The following is a 27,491-nucleotide window of genomic DNA, read 5'->3' on the forward strand; positions in this document are numbered from 1 at the left end:
TTATTTTTTATTTGTAATTTGAATGAAAATATTAAAAAAATATATATGGTAAATTTAAATATATTTATGAACTAGTAAAAAAGGAAGTATTAACTTAGTTGGTAGGGGTCAAAGTTGAAATTAGAGCTTTCATATGAATTGAAGCTAAATTTTTTTTGAAATGTCAAAAATGAAAATCAAACATCATTTGTTTCGAGTAGGTTGTTCTTGATTTTAACAATCAAATTGGTCTCTTTTTGTTTCGTGTGAGATAGTGGTGTACATTCAACCCGACAACCTGAACCGACCTAACTAAAATTATTGATCTCCTCTTGTTTCGTGTGAGATAGGGGTGTACATTCAACCCGAAAATCTAAACCAACCTAACTAAACTTATAAGAGTTGGGTTGAGTTTGTATTTGATTCGAAAATTTAAACCAACCTAACTAAAATTATAAGAGGTTGAGTTTGTATTTAATTCGGTTAATTTTCTTAAAAAAAAGAATTAGTTCGGTTTTGGTTTTAAATAATATAAATTTAGTTCATGCATTTTTTTTTAATTACAAATTTAATCATTTTTAATTTTTCTAAACCCCATCCATTTTCCACAAAATTTAAGAATTAGGTTACTTTAATATTACATCTAATAATATTTTTAAATTACATTTTTTCTACTCTCCGAATTTATTGATAAAAAAATTAAATTAAAAAATTAGAATTTCTTCAAATATAAAATTTAATTGAATATAAACCAATTAATTTTTTTAAAATTTAACTCAAAAATTAAATAAATGAAATAGGAGAGAGAAGATAAGACTATTGTTTATTTATTTATTTTCTTATTTTTTTATTGGGGAGAGAAATTTATTATTTTTATTTATGCTTATTTATTTAATTATTATTTTACTAGGCTTATATGATTAATCGGAAAAAAATAGGTTTTATTAACAAGCCATCAATTTAATTTAAAATAGATTTTGCTCACTTAAATTATTTATTTATTTATCATATAATAATAATGGTTCTAATAATTGAAATTTATGAATTTTATTGAAAATTTTAAATTTAAGAAATATCTATATCGATCAAATAAATTTAGAATACAATATTATTTTTATATTCTCTCAAAAATACTTATCATCAAAAAATTAGTATGTAAATGAATTAAATTATAAAAAGAACGGTCAAAACCTGATGCTTTTCCACTCTTTGTAATTGTTTAGAATGGTGCAAAATTGTCTATTTACAACCCATTATATTGGCAATGACCCCTCTATCCATGTAATTGATCCAACATAGCGGCGTTAGATACTCTCGTAACATTAGATAATAATCAATAAAATCAATCTATTGTATTCGAGAATCAAATGTGCATCTATTATCACCACAACAAGTTTTCTAAATCTCGTTCACGCCATTACCCACGTTCTAATATAATAATTGATGAAATGAATGACCTATTTTTATTAATTTTTAATTTACAAAGTGTTCCTCCTAATTTGTTTTAATTAGATTCAAATTATGATATTTAATTTACAAATGTTTCTCCTATTTTTTATATTTAATTTCTCCATATAATATTTAATTTCTATAATTTGTAATAAGAGAAAAAATCTAAATTGATTTGGATTAGGCTATTAAAAATTTATTTATTTATTTATTTTATTATTTTACCTGAATTTATATGAATGGTAGGCCAATTTTATTTATTTTTTTATTATTTTACTTGTTTATATGATTAGAAGATTTAGCATATTTATTTATTATTTTAATTAAGTTTATATAATTTTATTTATTATTTTAATTGAATTTATATAATTCGAAAAAAGATTAAACTATTATAAATTTAGTTATTCCAACCAATAAATTTAATTTAAAATAGATTTTGTTAACTTAAATTATTTATTTATTTATTATCCTAATAATTGAAAGTTTATGAATTTTATTGAAAATTTTAAACCAGGAAAATATAAATATCAAATCTAAATCAAATAAATTTATAACAAAATAGTCAATTTAATCCTGAAAAAATAACCATAAATAAATAAAATAAAATAAAATCTAATGCTTTTCAACTCTATTCTCCTCATAATTGAAAAAATAAATATTTACAATAAAAATATTGCAATCATACTCTAAAAAATTAAGTAAAAGACTCTACACTAGTGAAGAACTTCGAATTGTTTGAGATAATTTTTTTGTTTTTAAGGAATGTCTTGCTTTCAATCCATTAATTGTGCCTTGTTGCACATCCTCTTCATTTATATCATCAAAAAACACTCTGAAAAGAAAAAATGTACCAATATAATAATCAATATTTATTCTTTTCTAATAAAAGACAGATACTCAAACATAGTGTCGATATCAACATGAACATGCATGAACATTACGATCTAATTATGACATGTTTTCAAAGATGAAAGAAAAATAACTCATGAATATTCATAAAAAAACAAGAATACTGCCCACTGGAGTATAGGTCAACTAATTAATGCATCTCTTGCCCCATATGTCGTTGAACTCAAAGAAAAAAACATATTAAACGGTAACGAAACACCCACTTAAAGAATCAACATTATTCTCATTTGATGTTTAATGATTGATACAGTCTCTAATGTCGCCTACTTTTAGAAATTACATGTTCGTGTTGTCATATTTGTATCATATGTCTATGTGTTCTAACATTTACCTATAAACCATATAATAGCAGCTGGGAAAAAAATGGTTGTGAGGATGAGAGTAGTCTTCCTCCAATTGTTAAGATGGTCCTACAAAATTGAGTAAACCATTGTTAAAACTTGATTGGTAAAACGTAACTTAAAACGTATCAAATAGAGCTTAACTTCTAAAGAACAAACCTCGAGAACTCCAACAAGAGGTGAAGATGGCACATCTCCAAAAATGTGAATTGCAACCATAGACATAGCCATGGAAAGCGGCCTTAGACTAGGCCTCACACAATGTAGTATATTATTGTGATGAATAAGAAAATGTTTTCAACTATATAGACGATATGCTAAAACATTACTAGTATATTATTGTGATGAATATGAAATGAACCTTATGAGCGGGTGCATTATCATAAATAAATGGCGCCGCAAGACTTATAAACGATGCCTCACCAACACCCACAATCCTACGAAGAAAAAGCATTGCATTCATGAGAGTCAAGTTGAAAAGAAAAGATTGAATAGGGGAAAAAATAAAAGAGGTTTACTCACATGCGACAGACAACAATCGACCAGAAATTAAATGAAAAACCACATCCAATTACTGACAAAGTCCAAATAGATAATCCAACACCTATGAGTCGAAATGGATTTATCCTGCAAAATTTAAATTATATTACAAGTCGAACAAATTATACTTAATCATAATCGACAATATGCTCAACAATTATTTAGATTACCTCTTCGACAATGACGCGAATATTGGACAAGCTAGAAGAAGTCCAACCATAAATGCAGAAGATAAAATTCCGTCCTCAAAATTGGTTAACTTAAATTGTCCCCTAATCATAATAATCCATTAAAAACATCTTACAAAAGATCAACAAATTGACAATAAAATATTATCAAATGCACTTCAAATAAATCTTACTGGATCCCGGAACCAGATGTGCACATGCCATCGGCACCACATGTTTTTGGGATTCCATTCACACCATTGCTTGAAATAACTCCTCTATCCATGTAATTAATTAAATGGATGACACAAAACAGAACAAGTAGTCTATAAAATAAATAAACAGAGATTTAAAGTTAAAAAAAATATAAATGAGTTGAAGTCTAAAGAGATTAATCAAACATAGATGACGAAGGATGCAAATTTCAAATATTGCTATCATATTTAAAAACCAAAATACGAGAAAAGTAAGAATAGTACCGCAATGGCGTGAACCAAGATTGGTTGGAACTAACATCGGAGGAAGCAGAAGTAGCCATTAGTTTAAAACACAAAAAAAAAAAAGTTTGATATCTAAAGACTATAAAGGGTTTGTGAGTTCAGAAGAGTGCAAAAACAGCTAACGACAGTGTACGATTTGATGATTAGAGATCGGAGGAATTAAAAGAATAAATAGGAGAAAGTATTATTGATTTCGGCCCGTTCTAAATCTTTGATTCATATTTTATTTTTGTACTTTTAAATCTAGTATTTTAAATGTTTTGATTCATATTTTATATTTTGATTATGTAATTTTAACGGTTTAGATTTTTATTTCGACCGATTTTAAATCTTTATTTTATATTTTGTAATTTTGGAATGAGAATATTTATAAACTTTTTATTTATATTTTATGTTTTGTAATTTTAAATGAGTTGTAAATTTTTTATTCATAGATTTTGATTTTAACTCGTTTTTTATTTTTTTATGGCATATTTTATTTAGGTTTAGATTTTGATTTTAATTTTTTTAATTTTGAAACGTAGATTCTCATATATATATATACCGAATTTGATTCATATTTTATCTTTTCTAATTCTGGTTGAGATTCTAAATTTTTTATTTGTTTATTTTTTATTTTTAATTTGAATGAAAATATTAAAAAAATATATATAGTAAATTTAAATATATTTACGAACTAGTAAAAAGAATATTAATTTAGTTGTTAGGGGTCCAAGTTGAAATTATATCTCTTATACCAATTTCATACCAGTGGAAACTAAATTTTTTTGAAATGTCAAAAATGAAAATCAAACATATATGTTGTTTCGAGTAGCTTGTGCTTGATTTTAACATTTAAATTGGTCTTTTTTTTGTTTCGTGTGAGATAGTGGTGTACATTCAACCCGACAACCTGAACCGACCTAACTAAAATTATTGATCTCTTAAATTATTAAAAATTTTGCTAACTTAAATTAATTTAAAACAAATTTTGCTAACTTAAATTATTTATTTATTTAACATATAATAGTACTTATTCTAGAATAATGGGAAGTTTATCAATTTTATTAAAAAATTTAAACAGAAGAAATACAAATATCAAATTAAATAAAATTAAATTATGACAAATTAAATTATTTATTTATTTTTCTAATAGTTGAAAGTTTTTTAATTTTATTGAAAATTTTAAATGAAGAATACCAATATCAAACTAAAAATAATTTATAACAAAATAGTCTCTTAATCATAAAAGAGTACCGTAAATAAATAAAATAAAAAAGACCCTAAACTTGTGTAGAACCTAAATTTGTTTGAGATAATTTTTTTGTTTTCGAGGGAGGTCTTACTCTCGATCCAGTAATTGTGCCTTGTTGCATATCTTCTTCATTTACATCATCAAAAAACACTCCTGTCGTTGAAAAGAAAAAAAAAAAAAACGTGTCAATATAATAATCAACATTTATCCTTTTTTAATAGAACACATATATACTCAAACATAGTATCGATATCAACATAGACATGCACGAACATTACGATTTAGTTGACATGTTTTAAAGGATGATAAAAAAGACAACTCATCGATATCCATAAAAAACGAAAGTAATGCCCACTGGAGCATAGGTCAACTAATTAACGCATCTCTTGCCGTCGTTGAACTCAAAAGAAAAAACAAATTAAACGGTAACGAAACACACTTAAAGAATCAACAGTATTCTCATTCGATGTTTAACAGTACCATCTCTAATGTGGCATACGTTTAGAAATTTCGTATTCGTGTTATCATATTCGTGTCATATGTCTATGTGTTCTAACGTTTACCTATAAACCATATAATTGCAGCCGGGAAAAAAATGGTGGTGAGAATGAGTGTAGTCTTCCTCCAATTGTTAAGATGGTCCTACAATGTTGAGTAAACCATTGTTAAAAATTTGATTATTAAAACTTTTAACTCAAAATCAAATAGAGCTTAACTTCTAAAGAACAAACCTCGAGAACTCCAACAAGAGGTGAAGATGGCACATCTCCAAAAATGTGAATTGCAACCGTAGACATAGCCATGGAAAGCGGCCTTAGACTAGGCCTCACACAATGTAGGCATACAAAGTTTACCGGACCCTGCGATGTAAAAGTAATTAGCTAAAGAATCGATACAAAAATATTAAATATAGACTAAAATATGAGTGGGTTTGATGGAGAGTACACCTTAGAGAGTTCCTCGACAAACTAATACGAAATTACTATCTAATAAACTTTCTTAATTTGACTCTTCATTGAAGTTTACAATTGGCTAGGTTTTTATATACTCCAAAAATCGATCTCCTTATAAATATCGGTGGTCATATCCTTACTAATGTCATGTCAATTAGGAGATACTTATAGCATAGAACATTTTTTATGTTTTTGAAGAATATACCTGTGTTGCAAACAGCAGCAACTCGCCAACTGAGAAAAAAACTAGGAAGGCATACATGTTTTTGAAGCAAAATGCACCAAAGCAAAACGCTGCTCCAATAAACGTTGTACTAGAAAGAAGCTACAATTGAAATTTAAGAATAATTACATTATTCAAATATATCACGACACTGTAAAAATTATTCAACAAATAAAATCTTTCGAATAACAAATAAAATTACCTTAAAAGCATTAGGAATAGTTGTGCCTAGGTAATCTAAAGCATAGCCTCCTGTTATTGTTCCAATAATTCCACAAACGACAGTGATGCCTCCAAAAATCATATCTGCATTTTTCTGTAAAAAAATGTTCCAATTCAATTATTCATTATTTTTAACCTTTCAAGTTTATATCTTAAGCATGGTTCGTCTTCAAAAAAAAAAAAAAAATTTATTGAGATAAATAGTTTACCATTTGATAAATGCTATAGCCTGCTTTGGGGCCCCAATATGAGTATGCACCGATCACAAACGTATATACTACAAAACCTGAACAAAATATAATTGAAAATATTTATATCCAAAATATAGATGTTATATGATCCTTACTTGAAAATTCAAAGTATGATAAATTAAATAAAAGACATACCTAAAACATTGACCACAAAAACCTTATCGACCAGAAGTGCTTTCAAATCTTTCAAGAATTGAGGTGAAGAACTGTCATAAGTTATGAAAAAAAAAAAAAAGATTAAATCATATTCTAGCAAAATACAAATGCAACGTTCTTATAATCTAATTTGAAAATGACATTGCTACAATGAGTTGCTTACTTGGAGGAACTCTCCACCCCGTTCTCTGGTAAATCCTTACGAGATGTTCCATCTTTAGTTTTCAAATCTAATTTCATATACAAACAAAAAAAAAAAAAAATTGTTATGACTTGTAAACATGAACATGCACAACATGCACAACATGCACAAGAAAAGCAAGAGACGGAAGCAGAAGATAAGTACCTTTAACTAATGAGGTAGCTGTATCGACAGGTAATGATGCGTTAACCGTCTCCCGAGGAGGAAAACCTACATCCACAAATAGTTTAGTTAGAGGTGGCACAAAAATTATTGTATGATATAAGTTCGATCCTTACCCTTGTATTGGAGAGGCTCGACAACAAAACCAAGAATTGCAAACGGAAACATTAATATTGCCTCGCCCCAAAATGCATAGCGCCAACCTAGACGTTCACCAACCTATCAATTAAAAGTTAAAGTTATTTAACTACACAAATATCTAATTAGGAGTATGATGTAAACTAGTTATCCAAATAAATAAGAACTTACAAATCCACCGTAAAGATAGCCAATTGCATAACCCGTAGGCATGCACATATACAATATTGCTATCCAACCGGTCCTCTGTAGCAAATAAGAAAATGTTTTCAACTATATAGACGATATGCTAAAACATTACTAGTGTATTATTGTGATGAATATGAAATGAACCTTATGAGCGGGTGCATTATCATAAATAAATGGCGCCGCAAGACTTATAAACGATGCCTCACCAACACCCACAATCCTACGAAGAAAAAGCATTGCATTCATGAGAGTCATAAAAAGTTGAAAAGAAAAGATTGAACAGGGGAAAAAATAAAAGAGGTTTACTCACATGCGACAGACAACAATCGACCAGAAATTAAATGAAAAACCACATCCAATTACTGACAAAGTCCAAATAGATAATCCAACACCTATGAGTCGAAATGGATTTATCCTGCAAAATTTAAATTATATTACAAGTCGAACAAATTATACTTAATCATAATCGACAATATGCTCAACAATTATTTAGATTACCTCTTCGACAATGACGCGAATATTGGACAAGCTAGAAGAAGTCCAACCATAAATGCCGAAGATAAAATTCCGTCCTCAAAATTGGTTAACTTAAATTGTCCCCTAATCATAATAATCCATTAAAAACATCTTTAAAAAGATCAACAAATGACAATAAAATATTATCAAATGCACTTCAAATAAATCTTACTCGATCCCGGAACCAGATGTGCACGTGCCATCGGCACCACATGTTTTTGGGATTCCATTCACACCATTGCTTGAAATAACTCCTCTATCCATGTAATTAATTAAATGGATGACACAAAACAGAACAAGTAGTCTATAAAATAAATAAACAGAGATTTAAAGTTAAAAAAAATATAAATGAGTTGAAATCTAAAGAGATTAATCAAACATAGATGACGAAGGATGGAAATTTCAAATATTGCTATCATATTTAAAAACCAAAATACGAGAAAAGTAAGAATAGTACCGCAATGGCGTGAACCAAGATTGGTTGGAACTAACATCGGAGGAAGCAGAAGTAGCCATTAGTTTAAAACACAAAAAAAAAAAAGTTTGATATCTGAAGACTGTAAAGGGTTTGTGAGTTCAGAAGAGTGCTAAAAGAACTAACGACAGTGTACGATTTGAAGATGAGAGAGCGGAGGAATTACAAGAATAAATAGGGGAAAGTATGATTGATTTCGGCCCGTTCTAAATATTTGATTCATATTTTATTTTTGTAATTTTAAATCTTTGATTCATATTTTATATCTCATAATTTTGATTATGTAATTTCAACCGTTTATATTTTTATTTCGACCCATTTTAAATCTTGATTTTATATTTTGTAATTTTGTAATAAGAATATTTATTAATTTTTTATTTATATTTTATGTTTTGTAATTTTAAATGAGTTGTAAATTTTTTATTCATATTTTAGATTTTGATTTTAACTCTTTTTTTATTTTTTTTATGCATATTTTATTTATGTTTAGATTTTGATTTTAATTTTTCTAATTTTGAAACTTTTGAATTTGATTCATATTTTATCTTTTCTAATTTTTGAGCTTCTAAATTTTTTATTCATATTTTATTTTTTCTAATTTTAAAATTTGTTTATTTTTTATTTGTAATTTGAATGAAAATATTAAAAAAATATATATGGTAAATTTAAATATATTTATGAACTAGTAAAAAAGGAAGTATTAACTTAGTTGGTAGGGGTCAAAGTTGAAATTAGAGCTTTCATATGAATTGAAGCTAAATTTTTTTTGAAATGTCAAAAATGAAAATCAAACATCATTTGTTTCGAGTAGGTTGTTCTTGATTTTAACAATCAAATTGGTCTCTTTTTGTTTCGTGTGAGATAGTGGTGTACATTCAACCCGACAACCTGAACCGACCTAACTAAAATTATTGATCTCCTCTTGTTTCGTGTGAGATAGGGGTGTACATTCAACCCGAAAATCTAAACCAACCTAACTAAACTTATAAGAGTTGGGTTGAGTTTGTATTTGATTCGAAAATTTAAACCAACCTAACTAAAATTATAAGAGGTTGAGTTTGTATTTAATTCGGTTAATTTTCTTAAAAAAAAGAATTAGTTCGGTTTTGGTTTTAAATAATATAAATTTAGTTCATGCATTTTTTTTTAATTACAAATTTAATCATTTTTAATTTTTCTAAACCCCATCCATTTTCCACAAAATTTAAGAATTAGGTTACTTTAATATTACATCTAATAATATTTTTAAATTACATTTTTTCTACTCTCCGAATTTATTGATAAAAAAATTAAATTAAAAAATTAGAATTTCTTCAAATATAAAATTTAATTGAATATAAACCAATTAATTTTTTTAAAATTTAACTCAAAAATTAAATAAATGAAATAGGAGAGAGAAGATAAGACTATTGTTTATTTATTTATTTTCTTATTTTTTTATTGGGGAGAGAAATTTATTATTTTTATTTATGCTTATTTATTTAATTATTATTTTACTAGGCTTATATGATTAATCGGAAAAAAATAGGTTTTATTAACAAGCCATCAATTTAATTTAAAATAGATTTTGCTCACTTAAATTATTTATTTATTTATCATATAATAATAATGGTTCTAATAATTGAAATTTATGAATTTTATTGAAAATTTTAAATTTAAGAAATATCTATATCGATCAAATAAATTTAGAATACAATATTATTTTTATATTCTCTCAAAAATACTTATCATCAAAAAATTAGTATGTAAATGAATTAAATTATAAAAAGAACGGTCAAAACCTGATGCTTTTCCACTCTTTGTAATTGTTTAGAATGGTGCAAAATTGTCTATTTACAACCCATTATATTGGCAATGACCCCTCTATCCATGTAATTGATCCAACATAGCGGCGTTAGATACTCTCGTAACATTAGATAATAATCAATAAAATCAATCTATTGTATTCGAGAATCAAATGTGCATCTATTATCACCACAACAAGTTTTCTAAATCTCGTTCACGCCATTACCCACGTTCTAATATAATAATTGATGAAATGAATGACCTATTTTTATTAATTTTTAATTTACAAAGTGTTCCTCCTAATTTGTTTTAATTAGATTCAAATTATGATATTTAATTTACAAATGTTTCTCCTATTTTTTATATTTAATTTCTCCATATAATATTTAATTTCTATAATTTGTAATAAGAGAAAAAATCTAAATTGATTTGGATTAGGCTATTAAAAATTTATTTATTTATTTATTTTATTATTTTACCTGAATTTATATGAATGGTAGGCCAATTTTATTTATTTTTTTATTATTTTACTTGTTTATATGATTAGAAGATTTAGCATATTTATTTATTATTTTAATTAAGTTTATATAATTTTATTTATTATTTTAATTGAATTTATATAATTCGAAAAAAGATTAAACTATTATAAATTTAGTTATTCCAACCAATAAATTTAATTTAAAATAGATTTTGTTAACTTAAATTATTTATTTATTTATTATCCTAATAATTGAAAGTTTATGAATTTTATTGAAAATTTTAAACCAGGGAAATATAAATATCAAATCTAAATCAAATAAATTTATAACAAAATAGTCAATTTAATCCTGAAAAAATAACCATAAATAAATAAAATAAAATAAAATCTAATGCTTTTCAACTCTATTCTCCTCATAATTGAAAAAATAAATATTTACAATAAAAATATTGCAATCATACTCTAAAAAATTAAGTAAAAGACTCTACACTAGTGAAGAACTTCGAATTGTTTGAGATAATTTTTTTGTTTTTAAGGAATGTCTTGCTTTCAATCCATTAATTGTGCCTTGTTGCACATCCTCTTCATTTATATCATCAAAAAACACTCTGAAAAGAAAAAATGTACCAATATAATAATCAATATTTATTCTTTTCTAATAAAAGACAGATACTCAAACATAGTGTCGATATCAACATGAACATGCATGAACATTACGATCTAATTATGACATGTTTTCAAAGATGAAAGAAAAATAACTCATGAATATTCATAAAAAAACAAGAATACTGCCCACTAGAGTATAGGTCAACTAATTAATGCATCTCTTGCCCCATATGTCGTTGAACTCAAAGAAAAAAACATATTAAACGGTAACGAAACACCCACTTAAAGAATCAACATTATTCTCATTTGATGTTTAATGATTGATACAGTCTCTAATGTCGCCTACTTTTAGAAATTACGTGTTCGTGTTGTCATATTTGTATCATATGTCTATGTGTTCTAACATTTACCTATAAACCATATAATAGCAGCTGGGAAAAAAATGGTTGTGAGGATGAGAGTAGTCTTCCTCCAATTGTTAAGATGGTCCTACAAAATTGAGTAAACCATTGTTAAAACTTGATTGGTAAAACGTAACTTAAAACGTATCAAATAGAGCTTAACTTCTAAAGAACAAACCTCGAGAACTCCAACATGAGGTGAAGATGGCACATCTCCAAAAATGTGAATTGCAATCGTAGACATAGCCATGGAAAGCGGCCTTAGACTAGGCCTCACACAATGTAGTATATTATTGTGATGAATAAGAAAATGCCATGGAAAGCGGCCTTAGACTAGGCCTCACACAATGTAGTATATTATTGTGATGAATAAGAAAATGTTTTCAACTATATAGACGATATGCTAAAACATTACTAATATATTATTGTGATGAATATGAAATGAACCTTATGAGCGGGTGCATTATCATAAATAAATGGCGCCGCAAGACTTATAAACGATGCCTCACCAACACCCACAATCCTACGAAGAAAAAGCATTGCATTCATGAGAGTCAAGTTGAAAAGAAAAGATTGAATAGGGGAAAAAATAAAAGAGGTTTACTCACATGCGACAGACAACAATCGACCAGAAATTAAATGAAAAACACATCCAATTACTGACAAAGTCCAAATAGATAATCCAACACCTATGAGTCGAAATGGATTTATCCTGCAAAATTTAAATTATATTACAAGTCGAACAAATTATACTTAATCATAATCGACAATATGCTCAAAAATTATTTAGATTACCTCTTCGACAATGACGCGAATATTGGACAAGCTAGAAGAAGTCCAACCATAAATGCAGAAGATAAAATTCCGTCCTCAAAATTGGTTAACTTAAATTGTCCCCTAATCATAATAATCCATTAAAAACATCTTACAAAAGATCAACAAATTGACAATAAAATATTATCAAATGCACTTCAAATAAATCTTACTGGATCCCGGAACCAGATGTGCACATGCCATCGGCACCACATGTTTTTGGGATTCCATTCACACCATTGCTTGAAATAACTCCTCTATCCATGTAATTAATTAAATGGATGACACAAAACAGAACAAGTAGTCTATAAAATAAATAAACAGAGATTTAAAGTTAAAAAAAATATAAATGAGTTGAAGTCTAAAGAGATTAATCAAACATAGATGACGAAGGATGCAAATTTCAAATATTGCTATCATATTTTAAAACCAAAATACGAGAAAAGTAAGAATAGTACCACAATGGCGTGAACCAAGATTGGTTGGAACTAACATCGGAGGAAGCAGAAGTAGCCATTAGTTTAAAACACAAAAAAAAAAAAGTTGATATCTAAAGACTATAAAGGGTTTGTGAGTTCAGAAGAGTGCAAAAACAGCTAACGACAGTGTACGATTTGATGATTAGAGATTGGAGGAATTAAAAGAATAAATAGGAGAAAGTATTATTGATTTCGGCCCGTTCTAAATCTTTGATTCATATTTTATTTTTGTACTTTTAAATCTAGTATTTTAAATGTTTTGATTCATATTTTATATTTTGATTATGTAATTTTAACGGTTTAGATTTTTATTTCGACCGATTTTAAATCTTTATTTTATATTTTGTAATTTTGGAATGAGAATATTTATAAACTTTTTATTTATATTTTATGTTTTGTAATTTTAAATGAGTTGTAAATTTTTTATTCATAGATTTTGATTTTAACTCGTTTTTTATTTTTTTTATGGCATATTTTATTTAGGTTTAGATTTTGATTTTAATTTTTTTAATTTTGAAACGTAGATTCTCATATATATATATATACCGAATTTGATTCATATTTTATCTTTTCTAATTCTGGTTGAGATTCTAAATTTTTTATTTGTTTATTTTTTATTTTTAATTTGAATGAAAATATTAAAAAAATATATATAGTAAATTTAAATATATTTACGAACTAGTAAAAAGAATATTAATTTAGTTGTTAGGGGTCCAAGTTGAAATTATATCTCTTATACCAATTTCATACCAGTGGAAACTAAATTTTTTTGAAATGTCAAAAATGAAAATCAAACATATATGTTGTTTCGAGTAGCTTGTGCTTGATTTTAACATTTAAATTGGTCTTTTTTTTGTTTCGTGTGAGATAGTGGTGTACATTCAACCCGACAACCTGAACCGACCTAACTAAAATTATTGATCTCTTAAATTATTAAAAATTTTGCTAAATTAAATTAATTTAAAACAAATTTTGCTAACTTAAATTATTTATTTATTTAACATATAATAGTACTTATTCTAGAATAATGGGAAGTTTATCAATTTTATTAAAAAATTTAAACAGAAGAAATACAAATATCAAATTAAATAAAATTAAATTATGACAAATTAAATTATTTATTTATTTTTCTAATAGTTGAAAGTTTTTTAATTTTATTGAAAATTTTAAATGAAGAATACCAATATCAAACTAAAAATAATTTATAACAAAATAGTCTCTTAATCATAAAAGAGTACCGTAAATAAATAAAATAAAAAAGACCCTAAACTTGTGTAGAACCTAAATTTGTTTGAGATAATTTTTTTGTTTTCGAGGGAGGTCTTACTCTCGATCCAGTAATTGTGCCTTGTTGCATATCTTCTTCATTTACATCATCAAAAAACACTCCTGTCGTTGAAAAGAAAAAAAAAAAAAACGTGTCAATATAATAATCAACATTTATCCTTTTTTAATAGAACACATATATACTCAAACATAGTATCGATATCAACATAGACATGCACGAACATTACGATTTAGTTGACATGTTTTAAAGGATGATAAAAAAGACAACTCATCGATATCCATAAAAAACGAAAGTAATGCCCACTGGAGCATAGGTCAACTAATTAACGCATCTCTTGCCGTCGTTGAACTCAAAAGAAAAAACAAATTAAACGGTAACGAAACACACTTAAAGAATCAACAGTATTCTCATTCGATGTTTAACAGTACCATCTCTAATGTGGCATACGTTTAGAAATTTCGTATTCGTGTTATCATATTCGTGTCATATGTCTATGTGTTCTAACGTTTACCTATAAACCATATAATTGCAGCCGGGAAAAAAATGGTGGTGAGAATGAGTGTAGTCTTCCTCCAATTGTTAAGATGGTCCTACAATGTTGAGTAAACCATTGTTAAAAATTTGATTATTAAAACTTTTAACTCAAAATCAAATAGAGCTTAACTTCTAAAGAACAAACCTCGAGAACTCCAACAAGAGGTGAAGATGGCACATCTCCAAAAATGTGAATTGCAACCGTAGACATAGCCATGGAAAGCGGCCTTAGACTAGGCCTCACACAATGTAGGCATACAAAGTTTACCGGACCCTGCGATGTAAAAGTAATTAGCTAAAGAATCGATACAAAAATATTAAATATAGACTAAAATATGAGTGGGTTTGATGGAGAGTACACCTTAGAGAGTTCCTCGACAAACTAATACGAAATTACTATCTAATAAACTTTCTTAATTTGACTCTTCATTGAAGTTTACAATTGGCTAGGTTTTTATATACTCCAAAAATCGATCTCCTTATAAATATCGGTGGTCATATCCTTACTAATGTCATGTCAATTAGGAGATACTTATAGCATAGAACATTTTTTATGTTTTTGAAGAATATACCTGTGTTGCAAACAGCAGCAACTCGCCAACTGAGAAAAAAACTAGGAAGGCATACATGTTTTTGAAGCAAAATGCACCAAAGCAAAACGCTGCTCCAATAAACGTTGTACTAGAAAGAAGCTACAATTGAAATTTAAGAATAATTACATTATTCAAATATATCACGACACTGTAAAAATTATTCAACAAATAAAATCTTTCGAATAACAAATAAAATTACCTTAAAAGCATTAGGAATAGTTGTGCCTAGGTAATCTAAAGCATAGCCTCCTGTTATTGTTCCAATAATTCCACAAACGACAGTGATGCCTCCAAAAATCATATCTGCATTTTTCTGTAAAAAAATGTTCCAATTCAATTATTCATTATTTTTAACCTTTCAAGTTTATATCTTAAGCATGGTTCGTCTTCAAAAAAAAAAAAAAAATTTATTGAGATAAATAGTTTACCATTTGATAAATGCTATAGCCTGCTTTGGGGCCCCAATATGAGTATGCACCGATCACAAACGTATATACTACAAAACCTGAACAAAATATAATTGAAAATATTTATATCCAAAATATAGATGTTATATGATCCTTACTTGAAAATTCAAAGTATGATAAATTAAATAAAAGACATACCTAAAACATTGACCACAAAAACCTTATCGACCAGAAGTGCTTTCAAATCTTTCAAGAATTGAGGTGAAGAACTGTCATAAGTTATGAAAAAAAAAAAAAAAAATTAAATCATATTCTAGCAAAATACAAATGCAACGTTCTTATAATCTAATTTGAAAATGACATTGCTACAATGAGTTGCTTACTTGGAGGAACTCTCCACCCCGTTCTCTGGTAAATCCTTACGAGATGTTCCATCTTTAGTTTTCAAATCTAATTTCATATACAAACAAAAAAAAAAAAAAATTGTTATGACTTGTAAACATGAACATGCACAACATGCACAACATGCACAAGAAAAGCAAGAGACGGAAGCAGAAGATAAGTACCTTTAACTAATGAGGTAGCTGTATCGACAGGTAATGATGCGTTAACCGTCTCCCGAGGAGGAAAACCTACATCCACAAATAGTTTAGTTAGAGGTGGCACAAAAATTATTGTATGATATAAGTTCGATCCTTACCCTTGTATTGGAGAGGCTCGACAACAAAACCAAGAATTGCAAACGGAAACATTAATATTGCCTCGCCCCAAAATGCATAGCGCCAACCTAGACGTTCACCAACCTATCAATTAAAAGTTAAAGTTATTTAACTACACAAATATCTAATTAGGAGTATGATGTAAACTAGTTATCCAAATAAATAAGAACTTACAAATCCACCGTAAAGATAGCCAATTGCATAACCCGTAGGCATGCACATATACAATATTGCTATCCAACCGGTCCTCTGTAGCAAATAAGAAAATGTTTTCAACTATATAGACGATATGCTAAAACATTACTAGTGTATTATTGTGATGAATATGAAATGAACCTTATGAGCGGGTGCATTATCATAAATAAATGGCGCCGCAAGACTTATAAACGATGCCTCACCAACACCCACAATCCTACGAAGAAAAAGCATTGCATTCATGAGAGTCATAAAAAGTTGAAAAGAAAAGATTGAACAGGGGAAAAAATAAAAGAGGTTTACTCACATGCGACAGACAACAATCGACCAGAAATTAAATGAAAAACTACATCCAATTACTGACAAAGTCCAAATAGATAATCCAACACCTATGAGTCGAAATGGATTTATCCTGCAAAATTTAAATTATATTACAAGTCGAACAAATTATACTTAATCATAATCGACAATATGCTCAACAATTATTTAGATTACCTCTTCGACAATGACGCGAATATTGGACAAGCTAGAAGAAGTCCAACCATAAATGCCGAAGATAAAATTCCGTCCTCAAAATTGGTTAACTTAAATTGTCCCCTAATCATAATAATCCATTAAAAACATCTTTAAAAAGATCAACAAATGACAATAAAATATTATCAAATGCACTTCAAATAAATCTTACTCGATCCCGGAACCAGATGTGCACGTGCCATCGGCACCACATGTTTTTGGGATTCCATTCACACCATTGCTTGAAATAACTCCTCTATCCATGTAATTAATTAAATGGATGACACAAAACAGAACAAGTAGTCTATAAAATAAATAAACAGAGATTTAAAGTTAAAAAAAATATAAATGAGTTGAAATCTAAAGAGATTAATCAAACATAGATGACGAAGGATGGAAATTTCAAATATTGCTATCATATTTAAAAACCAAAATACGAGAAAAGTAAGAATAGTACCGCAATGGCGTGAACCAAGATTGGTTGGAACTAACATCGGAGGAAGCAGAAGTAGCCATTAGTTTAAAACACAAAAAAAAAAAAGTTTGATATCTGAAGACTGTAAAGGGTTTGTGAGTTCAGAAGAGTGCTAAAAGAACTAACGACAGTGTACGATTTGAAGATGAGAGAGCAGAGGAATTACAAGAATAAATAGGGGAAAGTATGATTGATTTCGGCCCGTTCTAAATATTTGATTCATATTTTATTTTTGTAATTTTAAATCTTTGATTCATATTTTATATCTCATAATTTTGATTATGTAATTTCAACCGTTTATATTTTTATTTCGACCCATTTTAAATCTTGATTTTATATTTTGTAATTTTGTAATAAGAATATTTATTAATTTTTTATTTATATTTTATGTTTTGTAATTTTAAATGAGTTGTAAATTTTTTATTCATATTTTAGATTTTGATTTTAACTCTTTTTTTATTTTTTTTATGCATATTTTATTTATGTTTAGATTTTGATTTTAATTTTTCTAATTTTGAAACTTTTGAATTTGATTCATATTTTATCTTTTCTAATTTTTGAGCTTCTAAATTTTTTATTCATATTTTATTTTTTCTAATTTTAAAATTTGTTTATTTTTTATTTGTAATTTGAATGAAAATATTAAAAAAATATATATGGTAAATTTAAATATATTTATGAACTAGTAAAAAAGGAAGTATTAACTTAGTTGGTAGGGGTCAAAGTTGAAATTAGAGCTTTCATATGAATTGAAGCTAAATTTTTTTTGAAATGTCAAAAATGAAAATCAAACATCATTTGTTTCGAGTAGGTTGTTCTTGATTTTAACAATCAAATTGGTCTCTTTTTGTTTCGTGTGAGATAGTGGTGTACATTCAACCCGACAACCTGAACCGACCTAACTAAAATTATTGATCTCCTCTTGTTTCGTGTGAGATAGGGGTGTACATTCAACCCGAAAATCTAAACCAACCTAACTAAACTTATAAGAGTTGGGTTGAGTTTGTATTTGATTCGAAAATTTAAACCAACCTAACTAAAATTATAAGAGGTTGAGTTTGTATTTAATTCGGTTAATTTTCTTAAAAAAAAGAATTAGTTCGGTTTTGGTTTTAAATAATATAAATTTAGTTCATGCATTTTTTTTTAATTACAAATTTAATCATTTTTAATTTTTCTAAACCCCATCCATTTTCCACAAAATTTAAGAATTAGGTTACTTTAATATTACATCTAATAATATTTTTAAATTACATTTTTTCTACTCTCCGAATTTATTGATAAAAAAATTAAATTAAAAAATTAGAATTTCTTCAAATATAAAATTTAATTGAATATAAACCAATTAATTTTTTTAAAATTTAACTCAAAAATTAAATAAATGAAATAGGAGAGAGAAGATAAAGACTATTGTTTATTTATTTATTTTCTTATTTTTTTATTGGGGAGAGAAATTTATTATTTTTATTTATGCTTATTTATTTAATTATTATTTTACTAGGCTTATATGATTAATCGGAAAAAAATAGGTTTTATTAACAAGCCATCAATTTAATTTAAAATAGATTTTGCTCCATTAATTTAATTTAAAATAGATTTTGCTCACTTAAATTATTTATTTATTTATCCTATAATAATAATGGTTCTAATAATTGAAATTTATGAATTTTATTGAAAATTTTAAATTTAAGAAATATCTATATCGATCAAATAAATTTAGAATACAATATTATTTTTATATTCTCTCAAAAATACTTATCATCAAAAAATTAGTATGTAAATGAATTAAATTATAAAAAGAACGGTCAAAACCGGATGCTTTTCCACTCTTTGTAATTGTTTAGAATGGTGCAAAATTGTCTATTTACAACCCATTATATTGGCAATGACCCCTCTATCCATGTAATTGATCCAACATAGCGGCGTTAGATACTCTCGTAACATTAGATAATAATCAATAAAATCAATCTATTGTATTCGAGAATCAAATGTGCATCTATTATCACCACAACAAGTTTTCTAAATCTCGTTCACGCCATTACCCACGTTCTAATATAATAATTGATGAAATGAATGACCTATTTTTATTAATTTTTAATTTACAAAGTGTTCCTCCTAATTTGTTTTAATTAGATTCAAATTATGATATTTAATTTACAAATGTTTCTCCTATTTTTTATATTTAATTTCTCCATATAATATTTAATTTCTATAATTTGTAATAAGAGAAAAAATCTAAATTGATTTGGATTAGGCTATTAAAAATTTATTTATTTATTTATTTTATTATTTTACCTGAATTTATATGAATGGTAGGCCAATTTTATTTATTTTTTTATTATTTTACTTGTTTATATGATTAGAAGATTTAGCATATTTATTTATTATTTTAATTAAGTTTATATAATTTTATTTATTATTTTAATTGAATTTATATAATTCGAAAAAAGATTAAACTATTATAAATTTAGTTATTCCAACCAATAAATTTAATTTAAAATAGATTTTGTTAACTTAAATTATTTATTTATTTATTATCCTAATAATTGAAAGTTTATGAATTTTATTGAAAATTTTAAACCAGGGAAATATAAATATCAAATCTAAATCAAATAAATTTATAACAAAATAGTCAATTTAATCCTGAAAAAATAACCATAAATAAATAAAATAAAATAAAATCTAATGCTTTTCAACTCTATTCTCCTCATAATTGAAAAAATAAATATTTACAATAAAAATATTGCAATCATACTCTAAAAAATTAAGTAAAAGACTCTACACTAGTGAAGAACTTCGAATTGTTTGAGATAATTTTTTTGTTTTTAAGGAATGTCTTGCTTTCAATCCATTAATTGTGCCTTGTTGCACATCCTCTTCATTTATATCATCAAAAAACACTCTGAAAAGAAAAAATGTACCAATATAATAATCAATATTTATTCTTTTCTAATAAAAGACAGATACTCAAACATAGTGTCGATATCAACATGAACATGCATGAACATTACGATCTAATTATGACATGTTTTCAAAGATGAAAGAAAAATAACTCATGAATATTCATAAAAAAACAAGAATACTGCCCACTAGAGTATAGGTCAACTAATTAATGCATCTCTTGCCCCATATGTCGTTGAACTCAAAGAAAAAAACATATTAAACGGTAACGAAACACCCACTTAAAGAATCAACATTATTCTCATTTGATGTTTAATGATTGATACAGTCTCTAATGTCGCCTACTTTTAGAAATTACGTGTTCGTGTTGTCATATTTGTATCATATGTCTATGTGTTCTAACATTTACCTATAAACCATATAATAGCAGCTGGGAAAAAAATGGTTGTGAGGATGAGAGTAGTCTTCCTCCAATTGTTAAGATGGTCCTACAAAATTGAGTAAACCATTGTTAAAACTTGATTGGTAAAACGTAACTTAAAACGTATCAAATAGAGCTTAACTTCTAAAGAACAAACCTCGAGAACTCCAACAAGAGGTGAAGATGGCACATCTCCAAAAATGTGAATTGCAACCGTAGACATAGCCATGGAAAGCGGCCTTAGACTAGGCCTCACACAATGTAGTATATTATTGTGATGAATAAGAAAATGTTTTCAACTATATAGACGATATGCTAAAACATTACTAGTATATTATTGTGATGAATATGAAATGAACCTTATGAGCGGGTGCATTATCATAAATAAATGGCGCCGCAAGACTTATAAACGATGCCTCACCAACACCCACAATCCTACGAAGAAAAAGCATTGCATTCATGAGAGTCAAGTTGAAAAGAAAAGATTGAATAGGGGAAAAAATAAAAGAGGTTTACTCACATGCGACAGACAACAATCGACCAGAAATTAAATGAAAAACCACATCCAATTACTGACAAAGTCCAAATAGATAATCCAACACCTATGAGTCGAAATGGATTTATCCTGCAAAATTTAAATTATATTACAAGTCGAACAAATTATACTTAATCATAATCGACAATATGCTCAAAAATTATTTAGATTACCTCTTCGACAATGACGCGAATATTGGACAAGCTAGAAGAAGTCCAACCATAAATGCAGAAGATAAAATTCCGTCCTCAAAATTGGTTAACTTAAATTGTCCCCTAATCATAATAATCCATTAAAAACATCTTACAAAAGATCAACAAATTGACAATAAAATATTATCAAATGCACTTCAAATAAATCTTACTGGATCCCGGAACCAGATGTGCACATGCCATCGGCACCACATGTTTTTGGGATTCCATTCACACCATTGCTTGAAATAACTCCTCTATCCATGTAATTAATTAAATGGATGACACAAAACAGAACAAGTAGTCTATAAAATAAATAAACAGAGATTTAAAGTTAAAAAAAATATAAATGAGTTGAAGTCTAAAGAGATTAATCAAACATAGATGACGAAGGATGCAAATTTCAAATATTGCTATCATATTTAAAAACCAAAATACGAGAAAAGTAAGAATAGTACCGCAATGGCGTGAACCAAGATTGGTTGGAACTAACATCGGAGGAAGCAGAAGTAGCCATTAGTTTAAAACACAAAAAAAAAAAAGTTGATATCTAAAGACTATAAATGGTTTGTGAGTTCAGAAGAGTGCAAAAACAGCTAAGACAGTGTACAGAGATCGGAGGAATTAAAAGAATAAATAGGAGAAAGTATTATTGATTTCGACCCGTTCTAAATCTTTGATTCATATTTTATTTTTGTACTTTTAAATCTAGTATTTTAAATGTTTTGATTCATATTTTATATTTTGATTATGTAATTTTAACGGTTTAGATTTTTATTTCGACCGATTTTAAATCTTTATTTTATATTTTGTAATTTTGGAATGAGAATATTTATAAACTTTTTATTTATATTTTATGTTTTGTAATTTTAAATGAGTTGTAAATTTTTTATTCATAGATTTTGATTTTAACTCATTTTTTATTTTTTTTATGGCATATTTTATTTAGGTTTAGATTTTGATTTTAATTTTTTTAATTTTGAAACGTAGATTCTCATATATATATATATATACCGAATTTGATTCATATTTTATCTTTTCTAATTCTGGTTGAGATTCTAAATTTTTTATTTGTTTATTTTTTATTTTTAATTTGAATGAAAATATTAAAAAAATATATATAGTAAATTTAAATATATTTACGAACTAGTAAAAAGAATATTAATTTAGTTGTTAGGGGTCCAAGTTGAAATTATATCTCTTATACCAATTTCATACCAGTGGAAACTAAATTTTTTTGAAATGTCAAAAATGAAAATCAAACATATATGTTGTTTCGAGTAGCTTGTGCTTGATTTTAACATTTAAATTGTCAAAAATGAAAATCAAACATATATGTTGTTTCGAGTAGCTTGTGCTTGATTTTAACATTTAAATTGGTCAAAATGAAAATCAAACATATATGTTGTTTCGAGTAGCTTGTGCTTGATTTTAACATTTAAATTGGTCATTTTTTTGTTTCGTGTGAGATAGTGGTGTACATTCAACCCGACAACCTGAACCGACCTAACTAAAATTATTGATCTCTTAAATTATTAAAAATTTTGCTAACTTAAATTAATTTAAAACAAATTTTGCTAACTTAAATTATTTATTTATTTAACATATAATAGTACTTATTCTAGAATAATGGGAAGTTTATCAATTTTATTAAAAAATTTAAACAGAAGAAATACAAATATCAAATTAAATAAAATTAAATTATGACAAATTAAATTATTTATTTATTTTTCTAATAGTTGAAAGTTTTTTAATTTTATTGAAAATTTTAAATGAAGAATACCAATATCAAACTAAAAATAATTTATAACAAAATAGTCTCTTAATCATAAAAGAGTACCGTAAATAAATAAAATAAAAAAAGACCCTAAACTTGTGTAGAACCTAAATTTGTTTGAGATAATTTTTTTGTTTTCGAGGGAGGTCTTACTCTCGATCCAGTAATTGTGCCTTGTTGCATATCTTCTTCATTTACATCATCAAAAAACACTCCTGTCGTTGAAAAGAAAAAAAAAAAAAACGTGTCAATATAATAATCAACATTTATCCTTTTTTAATAGAACACATATATACTCAAACATAGTATCGATATCAACATAGACATGCACGAACATTACGATTTAGTTGACATGTTTTAAAGGATGATAAAAAAGACAACTCATCGATATCCATAAAAAACGAAAGTAATGCCCACTGGAGCATAGGTCAACTAATTAACGCATCTCTTGCCGTCGTTGAACTCAAAAGAAAAAACAAATTAAACGGTAACGAAACACACTTAAAGAATCAACAGTATTCTCATTCGATGTTTAACAGTACCATCTCTAATGTGGCATACGTTTAGAAATTTCGTATTCGTGTTATCATATTCGTGTCATATGTCTATGTGTTCTAACGTTTACCTATAAACCATATAATTGCAGCCGGGAAAAAAATGGTGGTGAGAATGAGTGTAGTCTTCCTCCAATTGTTAAGATGGTCCTACAATGTTGAGTAAACCATTGTTAAAAATTTGATTATTAAAACTTTTAACTCAAAATCAAATAGAGCTTAACTTCTAAAGAACAAACCTCGAGAACTCCAACAAGAGGTGAAGATGGCACATCTCCAAAAATGTGAATTGCAACCGTAGACATAGCCATGGAAAGCGGCCTTAGACTAGGCCTCACACAATGTAGGCATACAAAGTTTACCGGACCCTGCGATGTAAAAGTAATTAGCTAAAGAATCGATACAAAAATATTAAATATAGACTAAAATATGAGTGGGTTTGATGGAGAGTACACCTTAGAGAGTTCCTCGACAAACTAATACGAAATTACTATCTAATAAACTTTCTTAATTTGACTCTTCATTGAAGTTTACAATTGGCTAGGTTTTTATATACTCCAAAAATCGATCTCCTTATAAATATCGGTGGTCATATCCTTACTAATGTCATGTCAATTAGGAGATACTTATAGCATAGAACATTTTTTATGTTTTTGAAGAATATACCTGTGTTGCAAACAGCAGCAACTCGCCAACTGAGAAAAAAACTAGGAAGGCATACATGTTTTTGAAGCAAAATGCACCAAAGCAAAACGCTGCTCCAATAAACGTTGTACTAGAAAGAAGCTACAATTGAAATTTAAGAATAATTACATTATTCAAATATATCACGACACTGTAAAAATTATTCAACAAATAAAATCTTTCGAATAACAAATAAAATTACCTTAAAAGCATTAGGAATAGTTGTGCCTAGGTAATCTAAAGCATAGCCTCCTGTTATTGTTCCAATAATTCCACAAACGACAGTGATGCCTCCAAAAATCATATCTGCATTTTTCTGTAAAAAAATGTTCCAATTCAATTATTCATTATTTTTAACCTTTCAAGTTTATATCTTAAGCATGGTTCGTCTTCAAAAAAAAAAAAAAAATTTATTGAGATAAATAGTTTACCATTTGATAAATGCTATAGCCTGCTTTGGGGCCCCAATATGAGTATGCACCGATCACAAACGTATATACTACAAAACCTGAACAAAATATAATTGAAAATATTTATATCCAAAATATAGATGTTATATGATCCTTACTTGAAAATTCAAAGTATGATAAATTAAATAAAAGACATACCTAAAACATTGACCACAAAAACCTTATCGACCAGAAGTGCTTTCAAATCTTTCAAGAATTGAGGTGAAGAACTGTCATAAGTTATGAAAAAAAAAAAAAAAGATTAAATCATATTCTAGCAAAATACAAATGCAACGTTCTTATAATCTAATTTGAAAATGACATTGCTACAATGAGTTGCTTACTTGGAGAAACTCTCCACCCCGTTCTCTGGTAAATCCTTACGAGATGTTCCATCTTTAGTTTTCAAATCTAATTTCATATACAAACAAAAAAAAAAAAAAAAAATTGTTATGACTTGTAAACATGAACATGCACAACATGCACAAGAAAAGCAAGAGACGGAAGCAGAAGATAAGTACCTTTAACTAATGAGGTAGCTGTATCGACAGGTGATGATGCGTTAACCGTCTCCCGAGGAGGAAAACCTACATCCACAAATAGTTTAGTTAGAGGTGGCACAAAAATTATTGTATGATATAAGTTCGATCTTTACCCTTGTATTGGAGAGGCTCGACAACAAAACCAAGAATTGCAAACGGAAACATTAATATTGCCTCGCCCCAAAATGCATAGCGCCAACCTAGACGTTCACCAACCTATCAATTAAAAGTTAAAGTTATTTAACTACACAAATATCTAATTAGGAGTATGATGTAAACTAGTTATCCAAATAAATAAGAACTTACAAATCCACCGTAAAGATAGCCAATTGCATAACCCGTAGGCATGCACATATACAATATTGCTATCCAACCGGTCCTCTGTAGCAAATAAGAAAATGTTTTCAACTATATAGACGATATGCTAAAACATTACTAGTGTATTATTGTGATGAATATGAAATGAACCTTATGAGCGGGTGCATTATCATAAATAAATGGCGCCGCAAGACTTATAAACGATGCCTCACCAACACCCACAATCCTACGAAGAAAAAGCATTGCATTCATGAGAGTCATAAAAAGTTGAAAAGAAAAGATTGAACAGGGGAAAAAATAAAAGAGGTTTACTCACATGCGACAGACAACAATCGACCAGAAATTAAATGAAAAATCACATCCAATTACTGACAAAGTCCAAATAGATAATCCAACACCTATGAGTCGAAATGGATTTATCCTGCAAAATTTAAATTATATTACAAGTCGAACAAATTATACTTAATCATAATCCGACGCTCAACAATTATTTAGATTACCTCTTCGACAACGACGCGAATATTGGACAAGCTAGAAGAAGTCCAACCATAAATGCCGAAGATAAAATTCCGTCCTCAAAATTGGTTAACTTAAATTGTCCCCTAATCATAATAATCCATTAAAAACTTCTTTAAAAAGATCAACAAATGACAATGAAATATTATCAAATGCATTTCTAATAAATCTTACTGGATCCCGGAACCAGATGTGCATGTGTCATCGGCACCACATGTTTTTGGGATTCCATTCACACCATTGCTTGAAATAACTCCTCTATCCATGTAATTAATTAAATGGATGACACAAAACAAAACCAGTAGTCTACAAAATAAATAAACAGACATTTAAAGTCAAAAAAAATATAAATGAGTTGAAGTCTAAAGAGATTAATCAAACATAGATGACGAAGGATCGAAATTTCAAATATTGCTATCATATTTAAAAACCAAAATACGAGAAAAGTAAGAATAGTACCGCAATGGTGTGAACCAAGATTGGTTGGAACTAACATCGGAGGAAGCAGAAGTAGCCATTAGTTTAAAACACAAAAAAAAAGTTGATATCTAAAGACTATGAAGGGTTTGTGAGTTCAGAAGAGTGCAAAAAGAGCTAACGATAGTGTACGATTTGATGATTAGAGATCGGAGGAATTACAAGAATAAATAGGAGAAAGTATTATTGATTTCGGCCCGTTCTAAATCTTTGATTCATATTTTATTTTTGTAA

General features: G+C 27.4%; 3 protein-coding genes across 3 annotated transcripts; all 3 read right to left on the bottom strand.

Annotated features, from left to right (window-relative positions):
• Nucleotides 1–5,671: 5,671 nt before the first annotated feature.
• Nucleotides 5,672–8,647, bottom strand: LOC111470619 (probable sphingolipid transporter spinster homolog 2). The gene is made up of 15 exons (XM_023116182.1): nucleotides 8,589–8,647; nucleotides 8,304–8,435; nucleotides 8,114–8,215; nucleotides 7,926–8,030; nucleotides 7,760–7,835; nucleotides 7,598–7,672; nucleotides 7,405–7,507; nucleotides 7,271–7,336; nucleotides 7,088–7,154; nucleotides 6,904–6,974; nucleotides 6,727–6,803; nucleotides 6,498–6,611; nucleotides 6,278–6,397; nucleotides 5,851–5,979; nucleotides 5,672–5,761 (listed from the first exon to the last, which is right to left on the bottom strand). Exons 1-15 carry the CDS (start codon nucleotides 8,645–8,647, stop codon nucleotides 5,672–5,674), a joined length of 1,386 nt encoding a protein of 461 aa, XP_022971950.1.
• Nucleotides 8,648–14,956: 6,309 nt separating this feature from the next.
• On the bottom strand, nucleotides 14,957–17,933 carry LOC111470560 (probable sphingolipid transporter spinster homolog 2). The gene is made up of 15 exons (XM_023116098.1): nucleotides 17,875–17,933; nucleotides 17,590–17,721; nucleotides 17,400–17,501; nucleotides 17,212–17,316; nucleotides 17,046–17,121; nucleotides 16,884–16,958; nucleotides 16,691–16,793; nucleotides 16,557–16,622; nucleotides 16,374–16,440; nucleotides 16,189–16,259; nucleotides 16,012–16,088; nucleotides 15,783–15,896; nucleotides 15,563–15,682; nucleotides 15,136–15,264; nucleotides 14,957–15,046 (listed from the first exon to the last, which is right to left on the bottom strand). The coding sequence occupies exons 1-15, from the start codon at nucleotides 17,931–17,933 to the stop codon at nucleotides 14,957–14,959; spliced, it is 1,386 nt and encodes a 461-aa protein (XP_022971866.1).
• A 6,398-nt stretch (nucleotides 17,934–24,331) lies between these two features.
• On the bottom strand, nucleotides 24,332–27,298 carry LOC111470561 (probable sphingolipid transporter spinster homolog 2). The gene is made up of 15 exons (XM_023116099.1): nucleotides 27,240–27,298; nucleotides 26,955–27,086; nucleotides 26,765–26,866; nucleotides 26,581–26,685; nucleotides 26,415–26,490; nucleotides 26,253–26,327; nucleotides 26,060–26,162; nucleotides 25,926–25,991; nucleotides 25,749–25,815; nucleotides 25,564–25,634; nucleotides 25,387–25,463; nucleotides 25,158–25,271; nucleotides 24,938–25,057; nucleotides 24,511–24,639; nucleotides 24,332–24,421 (listed from the first exon to the last, which is right to left on the bottom strand). The coding sequence occupies exons 1-15, from the start codon at nucleotides 27,296–27,298 to the stop codon at nucleotides 24,332–24,334; spliced, it is 1,386 nt and encodes a 461-aa protein (XP_022971867.1).
• Nucleotides 27,299–27,491: the final 193 nt, after the last annotated feature.

The sequence above is a fragment of the Cucurbita maxima genome, unplaced genomic scaffold (genome assembly GCF_002738345.1).
Source record: "Cucurbita maxima cultivar Rimu unplaced genomic scaffold, Cmax_1.0 Cma_Scf00046, whole genome shotgun sequence".
Lineage (NCBI taxonomy): Eukaryota > Viridiplantae > Streptophyta > Magnoliopsida > Cucurbitales > Cucurbitaceae > Cucurbita > Cucurbita maxima.

What these genes read in the sequence shown, in the direction of transcription:
- LOC111470619 (XM_023116182.1), bottom strand. Translation starts at nt 8,647, where the DNA reads ATGGCTACTTCTGCTTCCTCCGATGTTAGTTCCAACCAATCTTGGTTC. An exon ending in TCTTGGTTCACGCCATTGCG is followed by an intron (nt 8,436 to 8,588) that starts GTACTATTCTTA and finishes TTTATTTTATAG; the next exon opens with ACTACTTGTTCTGTTTTGTG. An exon ending in AGCTACCTCATTAGTTAAAG is followed by an intron (nt 7,155 to 7,270) that starts GTACTTATCTTC and finishes ATATGAAATTAG; the next exon opens with ATTTGAAAACTAAAGATGGA.
- LOC111470560 (XM_023116098.1), bottom strand. Translation starts at nt 17,933, where the DNA reads ATGGCTACTTCTGCTTCCTCCGATGTTAGTTCCAACCAATCTTGGTTC. An exon ending in TCGATTGTTGTCTGTCGCAT is followed by an intron (nt 17,122 to 17,211) that starts GTGAGTAAACCT and finishes TTTTCTTCGTAG; the next exon opens with GATTGTGGGTGTTGGTGAGG. An exon ending in CTATTCCTAATGCTTTTAAG is followed by an intron (nt 15,683 to 15,782) that starts GTAATTTTATTT and finishes TTTCAATTGTAG; the next exon opens with CTTCTTTCTAGTACAACGTT.
- LOC111470561 (XM_023116099.1), bottom strand. Translation starts at nt 27,298, where the DNA reads ATGGCTACTTCTGCTTCCTCCGATGTTAGTTCCAACCAATCTTGGTTC. An exon ending in ATAATGCACCCGCTCATAAG is followed by an intron (nt 26,328 to 26,414) that starts GTTCATTTCATA and finishes TATTTGCTACAG; the next exon opens with AGGACCGGTTGGATAGCAAT. An exon ending in TGCTGCTGTTTGCAACACAG is followed by an intron (nt 24,640 to 24,937) that starts GTATATTCTTCA and finishes TTTACATCGCAG; the next exon opens with GGTCCGGTAAACTTTGTATG.